The sequence below is a fragment of the Mytilus galloprovincialis genome, chromosome 13 (genome assembly GCF_965363235.1).
Source record: "Mytilus galloprovincialis chromosome 13, xbMytGall1.hap1.1, whole genome shotgun sequence".
Lineage (NCBI taxonomy): Eukaryota > Metazoa > Mollusca > Bivalvia > Mytilida > Mytilidae > Mytilus > Mytilus galloprovincialis.
Genome location: NC_134850.1, coordinates 46,531,862 through 46,559,767, shown reverse-complemented (window position 1 = coordinate 46,559,767; position 27,906 = coordinate 46,531,862). Strand labels below are relative to the sequence as shown.

General features: G+C 31.4%; 2 protein-coding genes across 7 annotated transcripts in view; one reads left to right on the top strand and one right to left on the bottom strand.

Moving 5' to 3' along the window:
* The window catches only part of LOC143057099 (uncharacterized), a 47,095-nt gene extending 38,170 nt beyond the window's left edge, over nucleotides 1-8,925 (top strand). For 5 of the 6 annotated variants that reach the window (XM_076230337.1, XM_076230333.1, XM_076230334.1 and 2 more), the window contains 6 exons: nucleotides 43-105; nucleotides 5,002-5,034; nucleotides 5,318-5,353; nucleotides 6,471-6,628; nucleotides 7,243-7,356; nucleotides 8,791-8,925. In XM_076230337.1, coding sequence (XP_076086452.1) covers nucleotides 43-105; nucleotides 5,002-5,034; nucleotides 5,318-5,353; nucleotides 6,471-6,628; nucleotides 7,243-7,356; nucleotides 8,791-8,880 — 494 coding nt within the window. In that variant the 3' untranslated portion in view covers nucleotides 8,881-8,925. The remainder of the gene's footprint in view (nucleotides 1-42; nucleotides 106-5,001; nucleotides 5,035-5,317; nucleotides 5,354-6,470; nucleotides 6,629-7,242; nucleotides 7,357-8,790) is intronic. The other variant, XM_076230332.1, reaches the window with a different exon arrangement.
* A 3,265-nt stretch (nucleotides 8,926-12,190) lies between these two features.
* LOC143056783 (DNA ligase 3-like) overlaps nucleotides 12,191-27,906 on the bottom strand; it is a 34,745-nt gene continuing 19,029 nt past the window's right edge. Inside the window, exons 13-22 of the mRNA XM_076229946.1 lie at nucleotides 26,487-26,566; nucleotides 26,088-26,175; nucleotides 23,826-23,903; nucleotides 23,399-23,522; nucleotides 21,258-21,622; nucleotides 19,482-19,889; nucleotides 17,417-17,497; nucleotides 16,134-16,219; nucleotides 15,661-15,733; nucleotides 12,191-12,620 (exon numbers count right to left, since the gene is read on the bottom strand). Coding sequence (XP_076086061.1) covers nucleotides 12,516-12,620; nucleotides 15,661-15,733; nucleotides 16,134-16,219; nucleotides 17,417-17,497; nucleotides 19,482-19,889; nucleotides 21,258-21,622; nucleotides 23,399-23,522; nucleotides 23,826-23,903; nucleotides 26,088-26,175; nucleotides 26,487-26,566 — 1,488 coding nt within the window. The 3' untranslated portion in view covers nucleotides 12,191-12,515. The remainder of the gene's footprint in view (nucleotides 12,621-15,660; nucleotides 15,734-16,133; nucleotides 16,220-17,416; nucleotides 17,498-19,481; nucleotides 19,890-21,257; nucleotides 21,623-23,398; nucleotides 23,523-23,825; nucleotides 23,904-26,087; nucleotides 26,176-26,486; nucleotides 26,567-27,906) is intronic.

Below are 27,906 nucleotides of genomic sequence, written 5' to 3'. Positions count from 1 at the left end.
AATTCTATTTTCATTCAACTAACAGACCTTCATACCTTTCAGGCTCAGTTTTCAAAGGCGCAGTACCAATTCTAAATTTGGCAAATCCACACCATTATTTACCAGGTATGTTTTTTTAATAAATAATGTTCTTTACCAAATTCATTTTTAAACAGTCTGTAGATACGTAGTTTGTGCGCTCGTTTGACATTAAACATTAAACCATTGCTTTTTAAATCTATCAAAACAGATATTCTCAATATTTTGTTTAAATGTTTATCAAATATTAAATCAGTATTAGAAAAATGTTCCATGTCAATTTCTTTAAACTTTGTGTGCACTCTGAAATTCTAATTTTTCAGTCTATTATTACATATATTATTTGCCTATATAAAAACTTTTTTGTTTATTATTCTATATTTTTTAAATCTACTATATGTTCTAAAATACATGTCCAGTGTTTAAGAATACATGGCATCCAACCCATATCACCATATAGGGCGAAATTAAATGTGTACTTTCAACACCCATAAAAAAAACGCATTGCCCCCTTTACTGCTTTGATGCAAGAGTATTCTTAACTTCCCCATATCGCAGCACCATATTTATTTGATAACAGACACAAGAGAGTTAATTGCTGCACGCACCAAATTTTTGGGCCGGAAATATGGATTGTTGTTGTGTAAAAGAAAATATATAATATAAACAATCTGTATATTGAGTTTACTTTAATTCTCAATTGCCAGAACTGGTCCAATCCAATTAGTTATGATAATGCTATAATATATAAATTCATTGTGCAGTTGATGAAATGGAATATCATCTACTAAACACAGTCTTTCACCTCATTTACTCATCAATGAATTTTATGTCAAGATGACATATTTTTTAGGACACTCGATTCTGACTATTACAGACACATCTACTGACAAAATTCATTTTCTCCACGAGTTGTATCTCAGATATGGACTCTAACGCAAACTTTAAGCAGTCACTCATATGTGAAATGTAGGTCAAGATACCCATATTTTACCAGGACCCCTTGATTATTCTAGACGCATCTATGAACAATATCTCATGAACAATGACTTATACTGCCACAGAAAGACGGATAGCCGTGGTGTAGTGGTTAGTGCATAGATCCCTTTTACGGGGAGAACATTTCAGGGACATTTTTGGCTCTCCCTTGACACAATTTGCGAGTGTGGTCTTGTGAAGCGATGATAGTCCGTCGAAAGGGGACGATAAATGGCTGACCCGTGTTAAGAGGCGCCACTCGCACCTGCAAAGTGGAAAGGGATTTATATAAGTTGCAATATTTTGTTTCCCAATCCATTATAAATAAATATGTAGATAGATAAACTTTACTGTCTGATGGACAGATGAAACACTATTTCCCTTCCCCAACTTCGTTTGACAAAACATATAAAAATCTTAAAGCAAACAAATACCAAATTATTTCCCTCAGTAAAGGTTGAAAAATTCTATTCGGTTTTGGTGAAATCTTAAGGTATCAACAAACAGTCATAAAAATAGGAATGTAGCTTTGTATGGTATTTAACCATGAATTCTGCTGAAATCTAGGCGAAGGGTCAATTTACTACAAGTTATGAGAAACATTGAAAATGGTGGACAACAACAAAACGTTCCATAGTTCGGTTTTACCATGTCTTGATATTAATAGTGTCTCATGTATATTTACTTCATATCCCTTCATATTGTCATTAGGTATACGAGAACTGCTTCATACTGCAACTTAAAATCAGAAAGCTCCAGACAGTATAGCAAATTGTTCTCTTCGTATCAACTGACAAATTCTTGACACATGTGTTCGTTTCAATCTGTTTGGTTGTTGCAAAATTGCAAAGTATAAACAAACACCAATCGGTTATTTAAGAGGTTTGAAAATCACGTTCGGTTACTCCAGAGATTATTTACGTTGAAAGTAAAGTTATCTTTATCATCATTATTTTTCTAAATGATGAAAACTGTATCTATAATAATCAATATAGAATAGAAAATAACTATTTCAAGAAAATAACGCAAAATATCAAGCATTTCCCATGTTCCGACGACGAGTTTTTGTAAGATGGTACCTTGTTTACATTTCTAAAAAATAACTTGGTTTGGGAAATCCCCAAATACGGGTCACGCATTCTGTGCATTATAAAACGATTAACATTCATTGTCATAAATATTTGGCATCTACTTCTTAAAAAAATTGATTAAAAAAAATGTATTTATTTCAATTACCTAATATCCTTTATTTTCATATACCGCAGAAAATGATAATGAAGATCATCCGCAGAAACTCATGTAACAATCTCAAAGCCATACCATATATATAAAGGACCGGCTTAGTGCCTGTCCATAATAACAAGAGTGTGAAAAAGCTTAGTCATACAAACTTACAGCTATCATTTCGTAAACGTACGCAATATCCTTCATCATAAATTAGTTCAGTAGAAAATTCCTCCTTAATTTAAAGATCAGTCTGTACCAATTACTTCTTGTACCTATACCAAACCTATTATAACTCAAATTTTCAATTACAAACACGTTTTGCAGGATCTCAATATTGACGACTTCACGTCTAAAGCTCCCGATTACACTTGTGTTAGTTAGCAATTTACATATAATCCGGCTGGTCACGTTATTACCGGTGACCTCAACATTGTTAATAACACTTCCCTGCGAAATGTATTATCGAAAGACCCGAAATATCGTGAGCCTAAATCCATCGATTTGAAATACAACTTCAAAATTATGATGGAATCAGTCGAGGATTATGCCAGGCAATGGGCTAAATGCGAGAAAGAAGACGTAGACACTCTTTCCAATAGAGTAAGGATGTGTGGTCGTTGACACTAATCAGAATTATGAAACTGAATGGGTCTTTCAATGTCCATGCTACGTCAATCTTTAAAGACCCAAATGTTGCAAAACACTTATGCTACCTCCATGACAAATATGTTGTTGTCCCGCAGATAAAGCCCCAAGCAACATCGTTTTTGTGTGTAAAACTCATAACATTAACTGCTTGATAAACGAATTAGGTATTTACAATTCAATCGGAAACACAACATATATACCCTCACGACAATTACCAAAGAGGAAATCCTGGATAATTATAGGTCAGTTCTATGTTCCTTTGGAAATTCAATCAAAGATGAAGAACTGGATCGTCCATCACTGTATTATATACCTAAACTACACACATCTCCTTACAAACAACGGTATATTGCTGGGTCTTCCAAGTGCTCCACGAAACCTCTTTCTAGATTATTAACATCTATTTTATCAGCAATCAAAGCCGGGCTTCAAAGTTATTGTGAAACTGCCTATTCTAGAGGTGGCGTGAATCAGATGTGGATACTAAAAAATTACATACAATCTAACTCTCTTTCATCGTGCAATAGTATTGACTTTTCTACACTTTACACAAATATTCTTCATTCCAAACTAAAAGACAAATTGAAAGAGTTGTTATTGCTTTGTTTCATAAAAAATCAATGGCCAACGTAGATACAAGTATGTATTCTTAGGGAGGGATAAATCCTACTTTGTAAAGGATCACTATGATTCAAACAAAAAATTCTCTGAATCTGACATTATCAAGATGCTTGATTTCTTGATTGACAACATATTTGTTACGTTCGGAGGACGTATTTTTCAACTGACTGTCGGTTTTCCAATGGGAACCAATTGTGCCACTCTTCTTGCCGACTTGTTTCTTTATTATTATGAGACTGACTTCATACAGGAACTTCGTAGGAAGAAAGATAAGAAGTTAGCAATATCCTTTAACTTTACTTCCGCTATATAGATGATGTTCTCTCACTAAATAATTTGAAATTTGGTGCCTATGTTTAACTCATTTATCCAATCAAACTGGAGATAAAGGATACAACAGATACAGTTAAGTTGACCTCACATCTTGACTTACATCTAGAAATTGACAATGAGGGTCGGTTATAAACAAACTTTACGACGAAAGAGATGATTTCAGCTTTCCAATTGGGACCTTTCCATTTCTAAGTAGCAACATTCCTGCAGCACCTGCATACGGGGTATATCTCTCCCAATTGATACGATATTCCCGTACTTGTATTTCCTGTCACGATTTTCATGATAGAGGTTGCTGCTCACAAGGAGGCTATTTAACCACGAATTCCAAATAGTGAAGTTGAAATCATCCCTTCGTAAATTTTACGGACGCCATTACGATTTAGTTGACCGTTATGGAATAACCTTTTTACAGATGATATCGGATATGTTTCTTAAGTCGTAACTACAATCCCCTTTCCCTTTCATGAATGTGACCTACCGAATTAGACTATTTACCGGATTTTTTATAACGGGTGCCACATGTGGAGCAGGATCTGTTTACACTGAGTCATTTACATTACACCAGATATTCAAACATGTAATATTCTTTGAAGGTCACTTTCATTTTCGGCTTATAATACCACATCATCTCCATATAATTATATACAAAGCTTTTGACCATTTATATTAATACCAATATCTAATCTTTTAAAGCATCAACTAAGTTGTATACTATGAAAATATCAAATAATAACGGCGATAATATACAGCCTTGTTTAGGCAAGAATTTACTCCAAACCAATTAGTCAAATTGCCATTTATCTTGACACAAGATTGAACATTATAATATAAAGAATGTAAAGCATTTAACCTTTAGCATGTTTAGGTACTTAAAACCCTAAAGTTCTAATTTACACAACAACAAATTACTATTAACCCAGTCATATACTCTTTTAAATCTGTAATTGCACAGAACGTTGTTATTTTACAAAGTTTTCTCATTTCATTAGGTGTAATTAAAGTTACAGATGGTCTATGGTACTGCGACTCTTTCTAAAACGATTCTGTTCGTCATTGAGCATTGATTGTGTGTGACATTTTAACCAATAAAACAATTGAAGTTAATGTGAAAACGAAATACAAAATATTTTGTAATTGAACACTACTCTAATTTTTATCAGTTTATTTGTTTAGCAACAACACAAAGCCAAGATCACAGATCCGTGCGTAAGCTTATATTATTCAATAAATATACACAATGTTTGCATTGAAAATTGTAAAGGGCTTGCTTTGATATTTTCTTATATATAATTCAGTTTGCCGTATTTACCTTTTAATTTGTTATCCGTAACAATAAAGTGGAGTTTATAAAAACATTTTTTTAAGATGTAAACTAGTACGTATCTTATTTCCGAAATGTTGTTTTATAATGATGAACCTACATGGTGCTTTAACCTTTAAGTATTTTAGATTTCTATTACATCATTTTGTGTTTATTATTTTTGTTCAGAAACAACACAGGGCACGATTGCACGAGGAGCTGTACGTAAGTACATACTTATAAATTAGTATACATATTTGTCTTTAATGATTGTCACACATTGACGGTCCGTCCATCCTACCGTCTAATAATGGGTAAAAAGCTATTCCAGATGACTCCTTCTACAGTTTGAATGGTTGGAAGATTTTACCTTGCTGGCTGTATGTACATATATTGATGTGTGAATGAGTTCAGGGTTTTGATTTTTATAAATATTTGCTCTTTTGGGAGATACTTGAACTTTTTCATTTTTGGAGTATATACTTGCATGCTTGCATAAGAGGTGCATTGCGTTTCCGGATAACTCTTCTTAAGTAAGCCGAAGACCTATGAGCACCAATGCTCAGCTTTCTGTATCTATGAATAACACTTTACATATTCGAGTCTCCTGACACAATAAAATGTCAAAAAAGTCCTTGATTAACTTTGTTTTATTACAGTTACTTCAGAGTGGAGAGCGAGGAATTACTATGTCTATTTTTTTTTGTTTAAACTATTAGATAAATCTAAAATATGTACAAGTCAACATATAAAAGGGGAAGATGATTAATTATAGAATATCATGTCCATGATAAACTATAGAATACCAAGTCCAAGATTAACTTAAGATTACCATGTCCGTGATAAACTAAATATTACCATGTTCATAATAAACCTTTCCGGACCTCGTTGAATCAGCCCCGGTATTTGGTGAGATTCGTGTTCCTCGGTCTTTATTGTTTGTGACTTTTTTGTAGACTGTCGTTTAACTTTTCATTGTAGTTCAATATTTTTGCTTACTGTGTTTTTTATGTCTCTTTCGTGGTCGTGAGTTTTGTTTCTCTCTTTTGGGATCTTCCGCCTCTATTTTTTTAATTATTAAAGTGAGAGTGTTTTGGCAGTTACGCATTAAATGCAATAATTGTTTGAAGGAAATACTGAGATATTCTTAAGAATGATGAAAATTTCCATTTCGAATCCGTGGGGCGAAGTAAATGTGTGGCCTTTTTATACTGTCACCACTTTACATATACGTCAGTAAACTTATGTAGATTTTGGAGAAAAATTATCGTAGAATATCATTTCTAAAGACTAAAATAAGGTTTATCAATTATTTTAATCTTTTGAAAACTTTTTTTGATAGAGCATACTTGCAATAAAATTGGATTACTGATGGATCTTGCTATGGGAAAATCCTTGCATCAACAAAGCGCTAAAGGCTGCGGTGGCAATTCTTCAGATGCTGTAGTAATTAAGCACTGTCAAGCACCTTCGTTCTCCAAATGGCGAAAAGGATTCGAGGTTCGGTACAATGCATTGTTTACAATAATGAAATAATAGGTTCGATTCATAGTGGTTCTCTGAAGATTAATTGATTGTGCTATTACGTGACGGTCTTTTATTTTTATTGAGGAAGCATGAGTGTCCGGAGAGAACCACCGACCGTCGAAATGAAAACTGTTCTCTAAAGAGAAAGAGAAAACAAAACGATATTTAGTTTTTTACCAACTTTGTTGTGTGAAAAAAACAAGAATAAAATACTAAAAAGTAATATGAACAAAATCAAAAGCTCAAACACACCAAACGAATGGATCACAATTGTCACATTTCTGACTTTTAAGTTCAGGCAGTCACATTTAGAAAATGGTGGATTGAACCTGATTTTAGAGCTAGCTAAAAGTCTAACTTTTATGACAGTCGTATAAAATTATATTATATTGACAACGATGTGTGAACAAAATAAGCAGACATAGTAGTTATAAATGTAAAAATAGGAGTACCACAGTCAACATTGGGATATAATCTTTAAAATCACTATAAAATCAACAAAAACAAGCAATTTTGATATGTTCATTTCATTTTTATCTGTTTTTACTTGTTCGTATCTCTTATTGTTGTTGATTTTATAACTTAAGGTAACCAGCAACTGTAGTCATATTAACCATTATACACCTGTAGCTGAATGGGACAGTCAAGGATTTACAGATAACATTGGAGTGATTACGTTTTGTCACAGTGGTGTAATTGAGGTATGTTTGCAACATATACTAATTTGCATATTTATGTTTATCGGGGTCTGAAGATAAAGTTGTTAAAATATATATTCGCATATTTATGTTTATTGGGCCGGTTTGAAGATAAATTTGTTAAAATATATTGGCATAAAAATGTTTATTAAGGTTTGAAGATAAATTTGTTAAAATATATATTTGCATATTTATGTTTATTGGGTTTGAAGATAAATTTGTTAAGGTATTATACTATACTTTGCTGTAGAATAGTTAATGAGACTTTTTTTTTATTGATGGCTGTGTATTGTGTGCTGAACAAAGCAATTTAACATTCCGTTGTCGACGATTATGTTATATTTGTTGAAAAAGTTTGTTTAATAACTTTGTCGAATCTTCATGGAATGTTTTTGAAAAATGATGTTAAAGTAATCAAGTTTCTTATTTTTCATTAAATGAAAATATCTGTATAGATGGAAGATAAAAGGAAAGAGGGAGAAGCCTCTCGAGTGTGACATTTGATTTCTTCTAATGATGTTCCAACTTATTTTTGAAATAATATTAATGCACTGAACAACGGTTGCAACCACCTTAAACATAAATATCTCCAGAAGAATTTAAAATTTCTTTTCTATACGGTAAGGTTTTTATGCTCCAAAGGTTTAATATTTATGTGTTTTCAAAAATTTAATCTACTAGATGAAGGTTGTTGGTGGGGTTCGTTTTGCTTAGTCTTTAGTACTATTATTTTTCACTTTTTCCTTTTTAGCAGCGGCGTTTTCAGTTTATTTTAGATTTTATGAGTTTGACTGTCCTCTAATATTTTTCGCCCCTCCATTTTTAAAGTAACACGTTTTTGGCACAGACATACTACTTTTGCATATTTTGTTTGTCTTCTAGCGCAATATAAAATGTCCGCTTTGACATGAGACTGTATCAAGTGACTTAAATTGTCAGTAGTTGTAGATTGTAATACATTACAATCTTGTGTTTCCTTATCTTAACATTGGTGGATTAAAACACAGATATTTCATTGTTTTTGTTTAATTTTCAAAAAAAAAATTTTACTTATTAGCTATAAGAACATCTAGTATGAGTGCCAATGAGGCAACTCACCATCTAAATCACAATTTGAACAAATCAAGGTGATTTGCAGATAGGTATATTGTAAAAACACCTCACTATCGATGAATAAATATATGAAGATGTGGTATGAGTGCCAATGAGACAACTCTCCATCCAAGTCACAGTTTGTAAAATAACAACCAGTATAGGTCTAAGTACAGTCTTCAACACTTAGTCTTGATTAAAACCTGTATGTTGCCTTTTGTGTGGCTTTTGATATTTTGTTATTGGGTTTTTGTCTCATAATAGTATTCCATAAATCTGCTTTTATTCGTTTCTATTGCAATATCCCTTATATCTAAATTTTTGACATTTTTGTCTGTATTTCAGATGATTACCCAGACATGTGGAGGCAACATTTTACTGAGAAATATTACAACTCCAGCATCGAAGTCATTCTATACAGTTGATTGGGTCTAAAATTTTGTATTTAAAAATTAAATATAAAAAAAAATGTTTTGAAAAGGTTTAAAATTCAATTGACAATGACTGAGAGTGGGAAATAATCCATATGGGTGTGAGATATAAAAATGATTTTACAACTTCGTACAAATTTTTACTGACTATTCATTAATGGTTCCCTTAAAAATTACCACATCAAAAACTAAACAAATTGTTGACCAAAAGTTGCCAAAGACAGCACTCCTATGCCTTGCTTTTCACACTAAGTCTCAGACAACAATGGTGATGTCAGACTGTCAAGACTTAATTTGGAATAACCCAAAATAATTCATATAAATGACCAAAAAAAGTGCATCATAGCATCACATGATTAAGTTTCAGAGAATGTGTCATCGAATTCTGATAAGGAACTAAGAGGAAAATCATATAAAAATGTGTAATGTAGTGTGTAATCCATGTCGTACCAAAGTAATCCCCAAATATTTGGGTAATGAAATGAATTAGGAGGTGCAATGTGAGTTAAATTTTGTGAAAGTTTCATAAAATTAGTCAGCAGTTCAGGAGCAGTCGCAGATACCAAAGTCATCTACTTTAAAAACATGAGGGTATAATTACAAAATCTGAATCTGATAACAGGTATTATCGGTCGGCCCGCTGTCTATATCACTCTGCTCAGCTCTTGATAAAATTGCATATCACGGCTTTGTGACGTCAAATTCGTTGACCCGGATATATCAGCGACATCATAATGTTTAACCTGACATTGATAAGTTTGACCCAAAGTTATCAAGGCATCTTTCGGTTGCTGGTGAAACTAAGAAAACACATCCAAAAGACACAAATACAGCCCGATAAATCAATTATCAAGTTATCTACATATTGATATTGTAAATATCAGCTGCTTGACCCAATATGAAGGCCTTTTGATCTTGTTCGCTGAGCTCACTCGACAAAATGCTTCATTTTGTAATTCGCAGCTGATATTTTACAATATCAACATGCAGACAACCTGATAATTGGTACCTATAGGATGTTTTTTTTTCCTCATTAATATAAAATAGAAAATCATAAATAGAAAAAGAAAGTTTATTGATGCTGCCTCTAACATAAAATTACAAATAACAAAACAATTTGAAAAGAAAACAAAAGCCTAAATACAATTAAACATGTAACAGATGATTGACATAAGCTAATTAAGTTTGTTTGAAATAATGCATGCAGATCAAAATATAAGGTACAGCAATAAAACAATTATTATGAAATATTGTCATAAATCCTGGTTAAGATAAAAATGGTTTGCATGGTCATGATGGTAGTATTCAAGAAATTGTTAAATTGGATTTCTTGAAATGAGGATAAACAGGTATGATGTATATGCTATGGCGGGGGCATAAAAACAACAGATAAAAGACATACAGCTTGAATTGTCTTTATCATTAGAGACATGAAAACTTTAACCTATACAAGCAGTCAAAAGAATATGTACATTTAAATGTTAAACTTACCAAGCAATATAAATTCATGGAATTCTTTCATTTGTAAAATGCCCCTATGATAATTAAGAGTATTTATACAAAAAATGTATGTTTTGAGACATCAATATTCAATAGCTCAAAATATCACAACAAACCTGCCAGTTTGGAATTGAACTAATACATAGTTTTAAATGTGAAGTTCTTACAACTGACATTAATGTATAATTATTAAATATAAAGTTCATGTACATGTTATAATATTACTAGAATAAAATGATATTACAATTCTTAATTATTTCTAATGCTAGTCAGTAACATTTTCCTATTACAAAAATGAAATACACAACATCATGCTAGTTTCAAAATCCATATAACAAGTTACATAAACATTGAATCTTGATTTTCAAAAATATAAATATAGCTATGTAAAATTTCTCAAATAAGTGCTGAATTGTATAAAGCTATAACAATGTGTAAATATTTGAATATATAAGTTTCAACATAAAATAAATAACACACACTTTTGTCAAAGTCAGAGTTCTAATACACTTTAACCAATAAAGCTTGCATTGAGTGACCATTACCGAAGAAAGTCTTAACAGGTTATCAAATAATCATTTGTCCCAACAGAATATAAATAATTGTTAAATGTTGGTCAAAATGAGTGTGGAAATTTAACCAAAAAACATTAACAAGTTAACTGTTCATGCAAGTAGAAAGTTCTCTTGATTTAAATCAAGAGGTATTTAAACTTTTCCGTTGAAACCAAAATTACTCAAGCAAATCTAAATAAGAAAATCATAGCAATTGCAACTTTCACATAAACAGCAATGACTTCAGCACATATCAGAATAACAAACAACCTTAGAAAATTTCTAATTTAATTGACCCTTTTTCAAGGAAAATAGTTATCACATAATGGTTTTTGGTAACTATAAAAAGAGTATATAGATAAGTAAATAAAAACCTGAAATTTAACCCTTATACCATTTACTAACAATGTATAAAATAAATATGCACAAGCTTATTCACACAACCATATCGTTAATGAGGTAAGTGCTATACACTCTAATAGCTGATGCATGATAGAAAATACTGAAGATTAAGAGGACGACTTGATATTGCAACCAACTCTTTTTAAAGTGCATCAATAAAAGTATAGATTGTACTCTACAAATACAGCTGTTTCACAAGCAGCACCTCTTTTAGGGAGATATATAATATTCATTGATATGTTAATTTGTTAACGTACTGGTTCCCAGTAATGATCTTTGTGTTTCATTTCACAGACATAATTTGGGAATGTTACCAGAATACAAAAACATGAAAGTGTCTAAAAATTAATTCTTAGGAGGACCAAAAGTGGAGATAGGGGTAGTATAGAATTTAAGTAACCGTTTAGACTCATAGAAGTTCAGGGCATATAAATGTTGAAAATATGCTGCACAGACATATATTTTGACCTTTGAACAAAATAGTACCTAGTGCATATCAATCAGGTCAACTTTCCCTTCTGGGATATAATTTTTAACAAAACTTCATAGCAAAAGTGGCACAGTTTTAGCAGCAAAGGGAGTTCTAATGGGAAATTGCATGGTCTATATTTACAGAATTGCAATTTTGAACATTTAAGACAGTCATTAATGGCTTGATTTCAACAAATAATAACCAAAATAAAATTACCTGGAATGTTACCATGTTCAAGACAATGAAGGTCTAAATAAAATATCAAATCCTTCTCTTAAAATTTTAAAATAGCTTTTTCTAAAACTCCTTATTCTTTAAGAAAACTTGTAACGCTTTTTATATGTAATTCAAATCATCACACAATAAATCGTTTAATTTTTATAAATGTTCACTTGTAAGGGAAAGGGTGAGTTGTTCAATTTTAATTGTGAAACACTTTTTGGAGTGTTTTGCATTTAGTAGAAATCAAAATGATTGCCTTTTATGTGAACATGTCATATAGCCCTGCTTTAAATGAAAAAAAAATTGAATTTCACAATTTCTTGAATAATTATGTAATTAATCATAGTCTAAAAATATGGAATCATGGGAAAAAAATCTCTTTCCTTCCAATTATTGTTCAAATTTCATTCAGTCAAATAATCAAACAGCTCTAATCATGTGACCAAATACAAAAGAAAATCATGTGATCTAGAACAGTTTTGTACAAAATCATGTGACAATATAAGATTTAGTAGGTTCTAATGATTTTTTCTTAATACTATTAAGCAGCCAGTCCACTGTTACACATACTCCTTTGCCCTTTACCTTTGGAGCCTGCAAATAAATTACATAAGATTTGATTAACATGATGATATACAGTTAAATATTAAAAGGGAACTGTCATGAATTGTCACAGTTCAAAATAAATTATCATTTTTAAGCACAATAAATGTAAATTATTTCATAACCCACAAAATTTTTAAGACTACTTGCAGATTTGATTGACACAAAATAATCTACAAGAACAGATCCTGCATGCCCTTTTATCTGTATGTAGTGAATTTAGTCACTTATTTTGCATGCATTTGATATAAAACTGTCTGTGTGCTGGTTAATGTTTAATCATTTGAATATTGATGATTCTTAGTATTAAATATGATCCCTTCAATAAATCATAGGGTACAAATGATAGTTGAAAAGGTGGTTGGTTGTCAGCAGACCAAATTGGCTAACTTTCCCTCCTTAAGGATAGACCTACAGCTTGTTACAAGTTAATTGATCTAAAAAACAACTGTATGTGTATAGGGGTTCTCCTAAACCATGTGTTTTGCCTTTGACTACGTCTGTCATTGGAATAGTATAACTTGAACTTCCAGAAGACAAGGTAAATTAGTCAGAAAACAAAAAAAACCCAAAGGTGCTTTTCTTTGATTATGTAGAAGTATCTGAACACTTTTCTTTCATAAAATTCTGTCAAGGTTTTAAAATGTTTACTACAAGACTGCATCGAAAGTTAACCTGTCCATCTTTTAATAAAACCAGGTGCTCCGCAGGGCGCAGCTTTATACGACCGCAGAGGTCGAACCCTGAACAGTTGGGGCAAGTATGGACAAAACATTCAAGCATGATACAGCTCTGAATTTGGATTGTGATCAAATTTTTGACATTACATGGTTTTTTTTACACAAAACAAATGCCAAGATTTTACAAATCAATTAAAGATTTCTTCTTCAAACTTTTTAAATCTAAAATTAAATAGTTGACACAGCATAGGTTTCTGACACAGAATGAATGTGGTCTAATGAACTTAAAAGGTTTTTTTTGCCTTTGAGCAAATCACTATGCTGTTGAATATTAATCCTCTCAAAAAAATGTTTGAAGAAATTTTCTTTTTATTTATGAAATCTGAAATGAGAAAAATTTAACCCCCCCCTTTTTTTCACATCCCCGTTTCCCTTTTTCAAAACTGATATCAATTCAAATTTCTAATGGAGTTTGCAACAATAACTACTCATTTAAATACATCATAAAATATTAAGATGTAAAAAAACTGCTTGTTATCACTGAATGGTAAAGATTATTTAAATTTATCAGTTGGTAGTAAAAAGTGTATATACATTGTATATTGTATATAACAAAGATTTAAGTTGATTCTGGACAAAGAAAGATAACTCCAATTAAAAAAAATTCTTGCTATTGCACAAATAGGATATTTCTTGCTTACTATTCTGGACAAAGAAAGATAACTCTAATTAAAAAAAAAATTTGCTATTTCACAATATTGTGCAATTAGATATTTCTTGCCATTGCACAATACTGTGCAATTGAAAAGACTTGCTATTGCACAATACTTAATATAATAATTTTAGATCCTGATTTGGACCAACTTGAAAACTGGGCCCATAATCAAAAATCTAAGTACATGTTTAGATTCAGCATATCAAAGAGGCCCAAGAATTCAATTTTTGTTAAAATCAAACTAAGTTTAATTTTGGACCCTTTGGACTTTAATGTAGAATTTGAAATTTGAAAACAGGACCAAAAATGAAGAATCTACATACACAGTTAGATTTGGCATATCAAAGAACCCCAAGGATTCAATTTTTGATGAAATCAAACAAAGTTTAATTTTGGACCCTTTGGACCTTAATGTAGACCAATTTGAAAACTGGACCAAAAAAACTTCAATAATCAAGAATCTAAGTATATTTTTAGATTCAACATATCAAAGAACCCAACCGATTCATTTTTTGTCAAAATCAAACTAAGTTTAATTTTGGACCCTTTGGACCTTAATGTAGACCAATTTGAAAACGGGACCAAAAGTTGAGAATCTACATATACAGTTAGATTCGGCATATCAAAGAACCCCAATTATTCAATTTTGATGAAATCAAACAAAGTTTAATTTTGGACCCTTTGGGCCCCTTTTTCCTAAACTGTTGGGACCAAAACTCCCAAAATCAATACCAACCTTCCTTTTATGGTCATAAGCCTTGTGTTTAAATTTCATAGATTTGTATTTACTTATACTAACATTATAGTGCGAAAACCAAGAAAAATGCTTATTTGGGTCCCTTTTTGGCCCCTAATTCCTAATCTGTTGGGTCCTAAACTCCCAAAATAAATACCAACCTTCCTTTTGTGGTCATAAACATTGTGTTTAAATTTCATAGATTTCCATTTACTTAACCTAAGGTTATTGTGCAAAAACCAAGAAAAATGCTTATTTGGGCCCTTTATTGGCCCCTTATTCCTAAACTATTGAAACCAAAACTCCCAAAATCAATCCCAATCTTTCTTTTGTGGTCATAAACCTTGTGTCAAAATTTCATAGATTTCTATTAACTTAAACTAAAGTTATGGTGCGAAAACCAAGAAAATGCTTATTTGGGCCCTTTTTGGCCCCTTATTCCTAAAATGTTGGGACCAAAACTCCCAAAATCAAAACCAACCTTCCTTTTATGGTCATAAACCTTGTGTTAAAATTTCATAGATTTCTATTCACTTTTACTAAAGTTAGAGTGCGAAAACTAAAAGTATTCGGACGCCGGACGACGACGACGACGACGACGCAGACGCCAACGTGATAGCAATATACGACGAAAATTTTTTCAAAATTTGCGGTCGTATAAAAACAGAAAAATGAAAACATATTTTTTAGATCCAGATGCAGGCAAGACAAAAAGGTCAGAATATATGATTTGAAAATCCTGCTTTTTATACCCCTAAAACCTGTTTAACATCAATACAAATCTTTCATTGCTGTGCATTGTATCTAAAACAGCCTGGCTTAGAACCAAGTTATACTCATAATATCTCCTTTATACTAATTTCTTTCTATAGAAGCAGGAAAGAATTTAAATTTACTTACAGTTTTCCCTGATTCTACTATGATATGAGTGGCTTTTTCATAAATGTACTCTGGTACGACATCACCATCAAATCTTACATATATTAAGGCAAAATATTGAATTAAGTTATATTCTATTGTAGAAATGGTAATTTGTTTGATATAATTTGCAACAACACATTGTATTATTATTTAATGAGATAGTGTTAGATTTAAAAATTGTCATTTTGTCATTAATCTTACATTTACAGTCCCAAAAATTACAAATTCCAACAAAATGATAAAATTTAAAGTTACCTTTCTGACATTTCAAATATTTCATACAAAGTTCGTGAATTTATTCAAAGCACTTCAAGCTAATATAAATATTTATAAAACAAATGTTGTTCTCTCTCCTGTTTATAATGCCTTCTTTTCTTAAATGGTAAAAAGACTTGAGTTATCTAAGACAAGCTCAACCTCTGTCATTGGCTTTTTTGTATTGAAAAGGATACCCAATAATAAATCTCTTTAATAATCTGTAATCTTTTATCTTCTCTGGGATACAAATCTTTGCCCCATTGAAAACATCAGGTAAACTCTGAAATCAAGATCATAATTATGTTTAAAATGTACTCCAATAGTTATTCAAAATCTTGTAAATAGTGATTGAATAATGAGTCTCTAACTTCCAGGCTAAATCATTTCAATTAAATACAATTGCATTTAACTAGAGAACACACTGCATCAGATGGTTAACTAACCAGAATTCAAACAGATAGTCTTTCCTTTTACTCCCAAAGTCATGGTGTAGAAGCAGCAAACATAATTTAATATCTTAGATTTGAATGGGTTGGCAATCAAACTTACGACTTACAATTCAAGTTTTCAGAATCTAAAGGACTATTGGTAATCTCACTGATTGTACACCAAAATGAAATAATGTTACATCATTGGTTAAATTCCATTGTTTACTACATTTAAAACCAATCACAATGTTTTGGTGTAGGCTTTTGAAAATGTATTACCCCAAATGCTAATATTAGATTCTAAAATAGCAATTGTAAGTACTGTTACACATGACCAAGAATTGTTAAAGAGGTTGAAAGTGCTGTACATATTCTGTGCTGGGCATAGTTACATCAGGCCTTAACTAAACATTTCTGCCATTCTATTTTATTGTACTGTAAATGCATTACTATTCATGGGATACCAATTTTTTTTTTTTATTTCCTGGCCAAAGGTAACCCCAAAAATTAAAACAAGAATGTGTCCATAGTACACAGAAACTTCACATTTACCATCATTTTCTATGTTCAGTGGACCCTCAAATTGTGGAAAAAACTCTTTTTTGGTATAAAAATAAGAAAGATCATATCATAGTGAACATGTATTGAGTTTCAAGTTGATTGGACTTCAACTTCATCAAAAACTATCTTGACCAAAATCATTAACCTGAATTGGGACAGACGGATGAATGAACGGACAAACAAATGGACAGACAGACCAGAAAACATAATGCCTGGCTCTTTACTATCTAAGGTAGGGCATAATTATTAACAAAATAGAATCTACTATAGTGGTTCATATAGATATTTGTGCTTTTGTAATATGTTTTCAATTCACAATGAAAAGATGAAGCTTATGCTTTGAAATGAAGGAAAATGACTGTCTCTTTATAAAGTTGACTAATTCATGTTTAAAATTAATATAAAATATTTTTACTATTTAGAAAAAAGGTGAATGGGGCATGTCTTCTCAGACATGGATCAATGTCTCATGCCTGTTATTAACCTACCTTTTTAGGATGATAAAACTTCTCTAAATGATCTGGATTCTTTTGGTAACAGTAATCACCATAGTTACATAATACATTCACCTGCAATCACAAAATCAGATATTTTTCAGATGTAAATACAAAAATAACAGTATAAACAAGAGTAAACATGCTGAAATGTCTCGCCTTCTATACTAATCATTGATATTATGTTGATAGTCCTCAGTATAAAGCTAAGCTTTATTACAACTGTCATATAAACTTAACATTAACCACGATAACTAAACAAAGACCAATGAACCTTGAAAATGAGATCAAGGTCAGATGAACCATGCCAGGCAGACATGTACAGCTAACAATGCTTCTATAAAACATATATAGTTGACCTATTACTTATAGTTTAAGAAAAATAGACCAAACCACAAAAACTTAACACTGTGCAATGAACCGTGAGAATGAGGTCAGGGTCAAATAAAACCTGCACGACTGACATAAAGATCATAAAATATTTCCATACACCAAATATAGTTGACCTATGGCATATAGTATTAGATAAAAAGACCAAAACTCAAAAACTTAACTTTGACCACTGAACCATGAAAATGAGGTCAAGGTCACATGACATCTGCCCGCTAGACATGTACACCTTACAATCATTCCATACAACAATTATAGTAGACCTAATATTGCATATAGTATGAGAAAAACAGACCAAAACACAAAAATTTAACTATAACCACTGAACCATGAAAAAGAGGTCAAGGTCAGATGACACCTGCCAGTTGGACATGTACACCTTACAGTCCTTCCATACACCGAATATACTAGGCCCTATTGCTTATAGTATCTGAGATATGGACTTGACCACCAAAACTTAACCTTGTTCACTGATCCATGAAATGAGGTCTAGGTCAAGCGAAAACTGTCTGACAGACATGAGGACCTTTCAAGGTACGCACATATCAAATATAGTTATCCAATTACTTATAATAACAGAGAATTCAACATTACAAAAAATCTGAACTTTTTTTTCAAGTGGTCACTGAACCATGAAAATGAGGTCAAGGACATTGGACATGTGACTGACGGAAACTTCGTAACATGAGGCATATATATACAAAGTATGAAGCATCCAGGTCTTCCACCTTCTAAAATATAAAGCTTTTAAGAAGTTAGCTAACGCCGCCGCCGGATCAAAATCCCTATGTTGAGCTTTCTGCAACAAAAGTTGCAGGCTCAACAAAAAATGAATATAACAAAATTAGCAGCTAGTTGTTTATCATTTGATATGAAATGTCTGATTTATCAATATACATATTCCTATGTTGTTTAATTTTCTTTCCAATATTTACTTTTTGTGAATATTGATATATTTTCAATGACATCATTTTTTGTCAATTGAGGAAAAGTTGCTTTTTCATGGATGCTTGATTACATGGTATCAAGAAACTATATTTTGTTGATCATATAATACCAATGAAATACACAAATATTAGTACTCCACAATAAATAATGAACCCAATGCTCAATGCTAACTATGCGATACGGGCTTTGATCATTGTTGAAGGCTGTACAGTGACCTATAACTGTTAATTTCTTTGTCATTTGGTCTCTTCTGAAGAGTTGTCTCAATGGCAATCATACCTATTCTTTTTTTTTTTATATAATTAATCCAAATATTTAATAAGAAGTCAATCTTATATGGTTTAGTAACTTTTCAAGCAATCAGTATTCATAGTTTGATGAAATAAAATGACTTTTATTTACAGGGATAGGTATAATTATGATTTATTGATCAGTTTAAAGATCCATTCAACCTTGTAAAGCCTAAAATTTTGAACCTTAGATAGATTTGACTATTTTTCCATTTCTCTTTTACAAGAATGATGGAAGTTTTTAATGACCTTGGCTGACTTTTTTACAAGTAGCTACTTATATGCTTATGTATTCTTCATCCCTGGTTTTCAATTTTTTGGTATGAGTATTTCTAATGAAATTTAATCACTGAAAACATTTCAGACACAAGAAATAGAAATTTTTAGCTTTCTCTGTTGACTTCTATATCTTAAGGTAAGATTTTCTATACCTTGCTCTTCTTAGCTGACGATGGTTTGTGTTCTCTTTCATCATCAACATCTGAGGCTTGTCGTTTCATTGGTGATTTCCCTTTAGTCGGAGTGGCCTTTGTAGGTGTTTCTGTCATCTCATCATCTGAGATAGCCTTTTTCATTAGTAATTTTCCTTTAGTGGGTGTGGCCTTAGAGGGTGTTATTGTCACCTTATCATCTGAAATATCTTTCTTAATAGGTAGTTTCCCTTTAGTGGGCGTGGCTGGAGGGGTGTCATTACCATTATTATTCCCATCATCCTCTGTTTCACTACCACTATCATTGTCATCATCTCCCATTTTCTTCTTTTTTGGTGTGGTTGCAGGGGATTTCCCTTTCTTTGGAGGAAACATGTCTGAGGTCTCTTTGGACTTTTTAAACAAAATCTGAAATGAATATGGATATGTTAATAGACATTTTCTTACATTTCTGTCAAAGTACTTTGTGAGAGAAGTCTCATCTATTTCTTGATAAGATTCCATCACAAAATATATTATGAAATAAGAGACAGAGATGTATAAGAACGGATATTGATTCTCTGCCTACAATTTACCAGATGACTGCTCTGATTCTCTCTTTATACAATGCATGTCATTTAGTTCTCTCTTTATACAATGTCAATTAGTTCTCTCTTTATACAATGTCATTTAGTTCTCTCTTTATACAATGTCATTTAGTTCTCTCTTTATACAATGCATGTCATTTAGTTCTCTCTTTATACAATGTCAATTAGTTCTCTCTTTATACAATGTCATTTAGTTCCCTCTTTATACAATGTCATTTAGTTCTCTCTTTATACAATGTCATTTAGTTCTCTCTTTATACAATGTCATTTAGTTCTCTCTTTATACAATGTCATTTAGTTCTCTCTTTATACAATGTCATTTAGTTCCCTCTTTATACAATGTCATTTAGTTCACTCTTTATACAATGTCATTTAGTTCTCTCTTTATACAATGTCAATTAGTTCACTCTTTATACAATGTCATTTAGTTCTCTCTTTATACAATGTCATTTAGTTCTCTCTTTATACAATGTCATTTAGTTCTCTCTTTATACAATGTCATTTAGTTCTCTCTTTATACAATGTCATTTAGTTCTCTCTTTATACAATGTCATTTAGTTACATGGCATGTCTTACATTAAAGAAATACAAACACGTACCTGGCAGTTGTAATCAGCCAACTTGACTGTATTTATAAAATATACTATTTGATTTTTAAAGTACAGTTATACACTACTAAATTAAAAGTGCAGTTAGGCTACTCCAATGTACAAGGCATTTGAAACTTCAGTGAGGTAATCTTGAAATTTAAGATACTGTAAATTAAAAAAAAAAAAGGAAATTATTGCAATTTTGTCATTTTAGACTAAAATGTGAATTTAATTTTTGCGATATTGAGAAATATCCTGTTTATATCATAAGAAATTTTTTTAAATGTGAGTTTAAATTATTGTGATTATAACCCTGTTGCATTTTTAGCGATAATAAAAACATTGAAATAATCTCTCAATTTACAGTATACAAAAGCTGTAGTGCTTCAACCATAGCAATGACTTTTGAAATTTAGCTAAAACATTATTTGCCTCTAGGACATTGTGTAAAGATTTTGTCTTTAATATAAGCTTAACTATAATTCAGCTAGATTTTGAAAATAATAGCTATAGTTGGAAAACTACAACTTTTGTGTGTTTAAAATTTCAAGATTACCTCACTTGAGTTTCATATAATTTTTTTTATATATAAAACTGACCTTTAACCTTGGAACATCAGTAGCATTCTCCCAAGTTTTATCATCTCTGACTTTAGCGATTCTTGGGAATCGTATTGATATTCCATCAGCTGTATGGGCAGAAGATTGACTAAACTCTGCTCCCATAATTTCCCAGATTGGTGACTTTTTCGGATCTTTGACCACAAAGTCAGGAATTAAATTCTTGTTCACATTCAACCAGTTGGGGACCTTTAAAGCATCTTTGCTGATTTTGACAACGTCAAGTTCTTTTTGCAATTCGTCTAACGTTTTGTCATCAAAACCGCTGTGGCATTTTGTTACCGTGCAGAATTTCTTAGTGTGGGGGTCATATGCTCCAAGTAGAAATATGGACATTATACCACCTGTAATGAAAGAATGGAAAAACAGATTTAAATAATAATATTATATGTAAATTGTTTTTATCAATAATGTATATTCATAATTGAAAGGAAGATTTGGCTATCGGTCTAAAATAACTTCTATACGAAGAAAAATATAATATTTCCTGGTTTGTCTTATAGTTGTCTTTTGTTTGAAGCAATTGCCTTGTCAGTTTCTCTGGACTTCTGCAAGTCCCCTGTTTGTTATTTTCTGTTTCTTTTTTCCACTATGAAATAAAAATATTTGCAAGCCAATACTGTTTTGTTCTTATGCAAATGATAATGAGGATGAAAAATAAAGTTGTTTGATAATACCTTAAAGTTTAATGATCACCTACTGTGGACTCATTATTCGATATATATAGTTCTTGTTTTCATTGTTCAAATGCAATAAAAAATGCAAATTTTCTAGACATGCTCAAGGTATGTAAGTGTCACAGTTTATTTCTTCCTCTGTGATATTTGATCCTGAGGATATTTTTTCAGAGTAATTTTTTTCCAGACATGGTATTTCACAAGCAATTTTTTCCAGAGGAGTGAAAATCTATCTGTGTTATGCGGATAGTATGTACGGTATATATTTGCCATACCATATTTCACAGAACTTTGTGAAATAGAGTCCAATCAACTAAAATGTAAGTTACCCTCAATATATATATACCTGACTATAATTGTAAAATGTTTCACAGAGGTAGAACAAATTTGCATATTTTATTAACGGGAGGTAAATATGAGCAATTTATATTTTAAAGATATCAATATAACATATTCCTGAATCTATTTCATAGTGAAGTTTCTCCTTCAATCTAATTTTTTATATATTCATTTATATAAAAAGATGACTTACAACATGATTTAATAAGACAGATAACATTTCACAGATAAATACTACCCAGCTGTTAAAATTGCTTTTGTTCCAATGTATTGTTATGCTATGATTTACCTGATTTCCATATAATCAACAACTACATCTTTGTCCTCAGACAAAACTATTTATATAGTCACAAATATAATCATAATCAAACTCTTCCATTACTGTTAACAGTAATAATGCAACTATATTTCTACCTTTACTTTTTAATTTATATTTGTACTGGGATCTGAAAACAACTCACTTTTATATGTATTTCACTTACGTTATCTAATCATGATATTATTTCACAATTATGATCTTTGAAATTACTTCTGGTTTTCTTTCTTATGTTTCATGACAATTTTCTTTTTAAAAGAATGATATTTACTTGAATATTTCAGGAATTTTTGTCAATGATAATTTGTGAAATTATTTCCCATTATAATACATTTTTAGACAATTTTACAAAGTTTTTTAACAATTTAGCTTTAATTCAAATACACTATTATTATTTCATAGTATTTGTAAAGGATAAGTTTTTTCTAATAACTATTCAATAAGTTAACTACCCAGATAGAATTTCATGCCAAAGGAAAAAATATCCCAGGGAAATATTTTCCTCCGGAACAAATTTCACCCGGATATAATTTTGGTTTACCAAAGCAGCCTGGTGTGAATGAATAAACAATAAAAACATTATTGTTATTTTATGACTGCATTTTTTTTTAATTTTTTTTTTTTTTTAATGTGCTCATTTTCTGTGGACAACAGCACTAAAACTCTAATGTTAAGTTTTGATTAAATCCATTTCAGAATAACTTATTTTGATAGACTATTGATATTGCATTTATATACTTATTCTTAAAAAAAAAACGTGAATAAAAATAAATTGATTTTTTTCTGACCTTTGTTCCCTGTACCATAATAAGCTCCAAGAACAATTAAATCTGCTGAGTCAGCCATTGTTCCTTCTTGTAAATAATCTTTCTTCACTTTCAACCAATGTCTCTTTCCAGGGGCATATATACTCTGAAAAGTTTTAAGTATCCATGAAAATCAATTACTGTTCTTAAAAACACTCAGTAAAGAACATCAAAGAAAAGTTTATAAAAAGAGCACTATCAATTGAAATTGTAAATAATCAAGAAATACCTGTTTTATTTCAGTTTTATACAAATTCAAATACTAAGGGGATGCTATGAATATATTTTATTGACTATATATGTCAGGTATATATTGGTGGCTAACCAAACAAAAATCACCAAAACTGGTCAAACACTCTTAGCCTTCATATTTCTGCATCAAGAGATCTATAACATGTCTGTATCTTACTTTTAAATCTTTCAACACAAGACCTTCCAATCCTTGTCTAAATACATCATTCATCATATCCTGCAAGTCTTCTGGATCCTGAAAGGTATTAATCAAATATTTTTTCTACATTAATGTTGTTGTTTAGACAATACACTTTCACTCATTTTTGTACAATCGTCAGTTAGTTTTTGTTTTTTTAACTATGATATTTGTCTTGTCAAATTGATTACAAAAAAAAATTATAATGTACAATAACTGATCATGTTCAAGCCCCTTTAAAGGGTTGTAGGGATATACATATTATAAATGTTCTTTAAACATGTTAAACTAACATGGGTTATTTTAAAGAATTTTGGATACTAAACAAATACTGTTTTTTAATGGGATAAACGTGTTGGGATTTTTACTAAAAAAAACTAGCATTCACTGAGTCCAACCAATGACATGTCTACATTATTTTTTTACTTAAAATTATGTAAAAATCTATGAAAAATCTTGTAGTCCATGCTTCTATTGGAATTTAAAATGATTGTTGGAAAATACCTATATTGTTACTTTAAAATAATAACTTGTTCAAGTAAGATCTTTGTCTGTCTATTGTTGAAGGCTATATTGATGCCTAGATGTTGTTTAGTTGTTTGTGTTTAAAGCGTGCTTTCTCAATAACCTTTACCCCCCACCTCCTTTTATTCCTTCTAAACAACACACTTTTTTAATACCGCAGTCCCACTAGGCCACGATCGCACTACGATCTATGAAAAAAATGCAAATTTTGATGATAATAGTACGATCGTGTAGATCGCAGTAGGGTTGTATCACGGTCGTATCACGGTCGTGGTGAGGTCTTGAAGATCGTGATAAGCATGGCCAACTTTGAACATGTTCAAAACAATCGTGGTGCGGTCGTGGCTAAATCAGGTCGTAGTATAAGCGTAGTGAGAGCGCACTTAGGTCGTAGTAAGATCGCAAAGGTCACTGTATCATCGTAGCGAGAGCGTTGCAAATTTGGATTCTATTCGGAGAGACGGCACTACGTTCTCACAGCGACGTTATTACAACATCACTACGACCACCACGTTCTCACCGCGACCCAACTACGCTTCCACTACGATTATACCACGTTTACGCCTGGCTGTGCAAGACCATAGTACAATTCTAGCACGCCCTTGCCGTCCTCATCACACTCTTCATACGACCTGAATACGTTCATACTACAACCATGATTCTCATTGCCATTTTCACATAAAATATATTATATATATCTCCAGGTTTTGTTTCTCTGTATGTAGTTCTTGTCCATTTTCTCTAACGGCTCAACCATGCTTCTCCTTTATATAAATAAGACCGTTGGTTTTCTCTTTTGAATGGTTTTACACTAGTAATTTTTGGGGCCCTTTATAGCTTGCTGGTTATTGTGAACCAAGGCTCTGTGTTGAAGGCCGTACCTTGGCCTATAAAGGTTTACCTTTATACATTGTTACTTGTACAGGAGAGTTGTCTCATTGGCACTCATACCACATCTTCCTATATCTATTGACACATCTGTGTCATCTCTGCTATCGTTCACTAAAATATCATCATTTGAGCTTTATTGACCAGCAAAAGGTTGTAACTTATGTTGGATTGGTCGGTCCAAAATCTCTGCTTGATCTGGATTTGTTACTTTCAGAGCTCCCTCTGCCTCTACATCATCCCCATACCACCACACCCACATGTAATAGAAGATTTTGCTGGCATGATTGTATTGTTTCCGATAAATCTATGTCTTAATCAGAAATAGAAGTAATGAAATTGTATTGATATGGAACACGATGTTGACGTTATTACTGATAACGTATATATATATAGTAAGATCGCGGTATGAACGTAGTATAATCGTGGTAAGAACATATTATAATCACAGTAAAAGCGTGGTAAGATTGTGTTGCAATCGGATAACTCGTGGAATGGTCGTAGTATGAACGTGATGGGTAGAAAGATCTTGATAAGCGTAGAGAGGTCGAAGAATAAGTGAGGTGAGAATGTGATGGGATCGTTGTAGAAGCGTATTGAGGACGTAGTAGCATTGTGATAGCAACGCAAATTTACATTTTCATGCCGGTCATATCGCGACCTTTCCACGATCTGAATTCATTTTAGATCGCGGTGAGCGTGGTGCGATCGAGGTCTAGTGGGACTGGGGCTTTAACAAGGAAAACAGGTATTTAAACAGAATTTCTTCAATAACACAGAGCTAAAGAACTTTATCACTATTGTACTATCTTACATATCAACACTTACTTTGATGAGTTTCATCTCTGAAAACATAATTCTGTTTTTTATCTCTGTCATCTCATCATGCAGAACTCTACGTCTTTCTTTGATAGGTCTGTAAATACAGTAAAACCTCTTGTCAATTTTTATTAAAGAATAATATCAATCAGCTGTTTCATGGCAGACTAGTAAATGAAAATAGAAATGTGTATATGCACACCATTATGAATACCATATATATTTTATATATAACTGCTCTTGTTACATTTTTTTCTCAAAAAACCATTTAAGTAGTTGAACATTTCTATTGCAGTAGGTTTGCTGAGATGAAGAAGTTTATTCATGGAATATAAATTACACAATAATGTCACTAATTAAAATACTTATTGATAATCACATAGCATTTGATCCTATTTATAGACTCACTTTTGCATTATGTTCTCTCCATTTAAATGCAGACAATCAAATATGAACAAACACACTTGTGCATCCTGGAATTTAGCTTTCTGTAAAATATAAATTGAAGATATATACCTTTAAAACTGAGCAAGTTATAAACCTACGGCCTACATAAGTAAATATCATTCATGTGGCTTGTAGCTATTTAATAATTCAGCAGATAGTAAAACAGGACCACTAAGTAATCACTTATGAGCAAAGGTTTATAAAAATTTTGACAGTCATTACCAATTAAATTTTTTTTAGTAAAAGTTTGTTTTTTCAGAATTAAAAAAACTCTTTGAAAATCAAGTTTTCATATGCAAATTAACAGAACAATATGAAGATTTCTTAAATGAATTAAAATTTCCATAAAAGATATTTTACATAAATATAGGTAGGCTTTTTTTTCTTTTATCTGCTCACTGTTATTTGAGCCGAAATATTTCTGAAAGTATTTTTATTCTAATTTTGTGAACTATAACATGACATTAATTAATGAGGTCACAGTTAAGATTTGATGGCAAGCATAAATTAATCATTTTACTACAATCTCCATATTCAGGTTAAATGGAGAGTTGTCTTATTGGCATACCATATCTCCTTATTTTAATACCCAAGTTTAAACAAAGTACTTAAAGTCATATGAAACGAGTGAATGGTGAAAAATAATGTTTTAATATCCAATTCTTGAACCAATGCATGTATATATCATAAACTTTGTCCTCTGTGCACGAATTTCTCATTTTTTATGCAAATATATCGGTTTTAAATCGTCAATTTTTTTTCTCTCTGTCTGTTATGATTTAACAAATATGGCTGCTCATTAAATGCCGTGTTTTGAGGTCGAAGTTTACCGATTGTCACCTTATAGTAAACGAATAACAAAAAGCATGGGTATTGAGCAGGTGTTTAACATGTACAATCGGATAATTGTTTATTTTAATGACAGATCCATGCGTATTGCAACCACCGGATTTATACGAGGAGGGTTACGCTCAGGTCACTATGCATACGGAAAATATGTCGACGAATTGCTTCCTGGAAGGAAGCAATGAAAAATAAGTAAACTTCTAAATGTGGACAAATTAAAGAATTTTCCTCAGAAAAAAGTTTATGTACATAAGTTGTATAATGAAAACTATCCATTTAGTTGTAAAAAACATATGCGTATTTTTTTTTAATTTGAGGTTTCTTAAGACTTTAAATAATGATATCATTCAAAATTTTATTTTTGGTAAATTTGCTAGCCATATAAAACCCAAAATGTACCTTGCCTTCAAGTTTTATTCTTTTTTTTAGTTTTAGATGACTTGAATTTAAATTAAAAAAAATGATCATACCATTAAACAGAGAAGCCTATATATAATATCATATTATATGTTATATATATATGATGTATAACAAG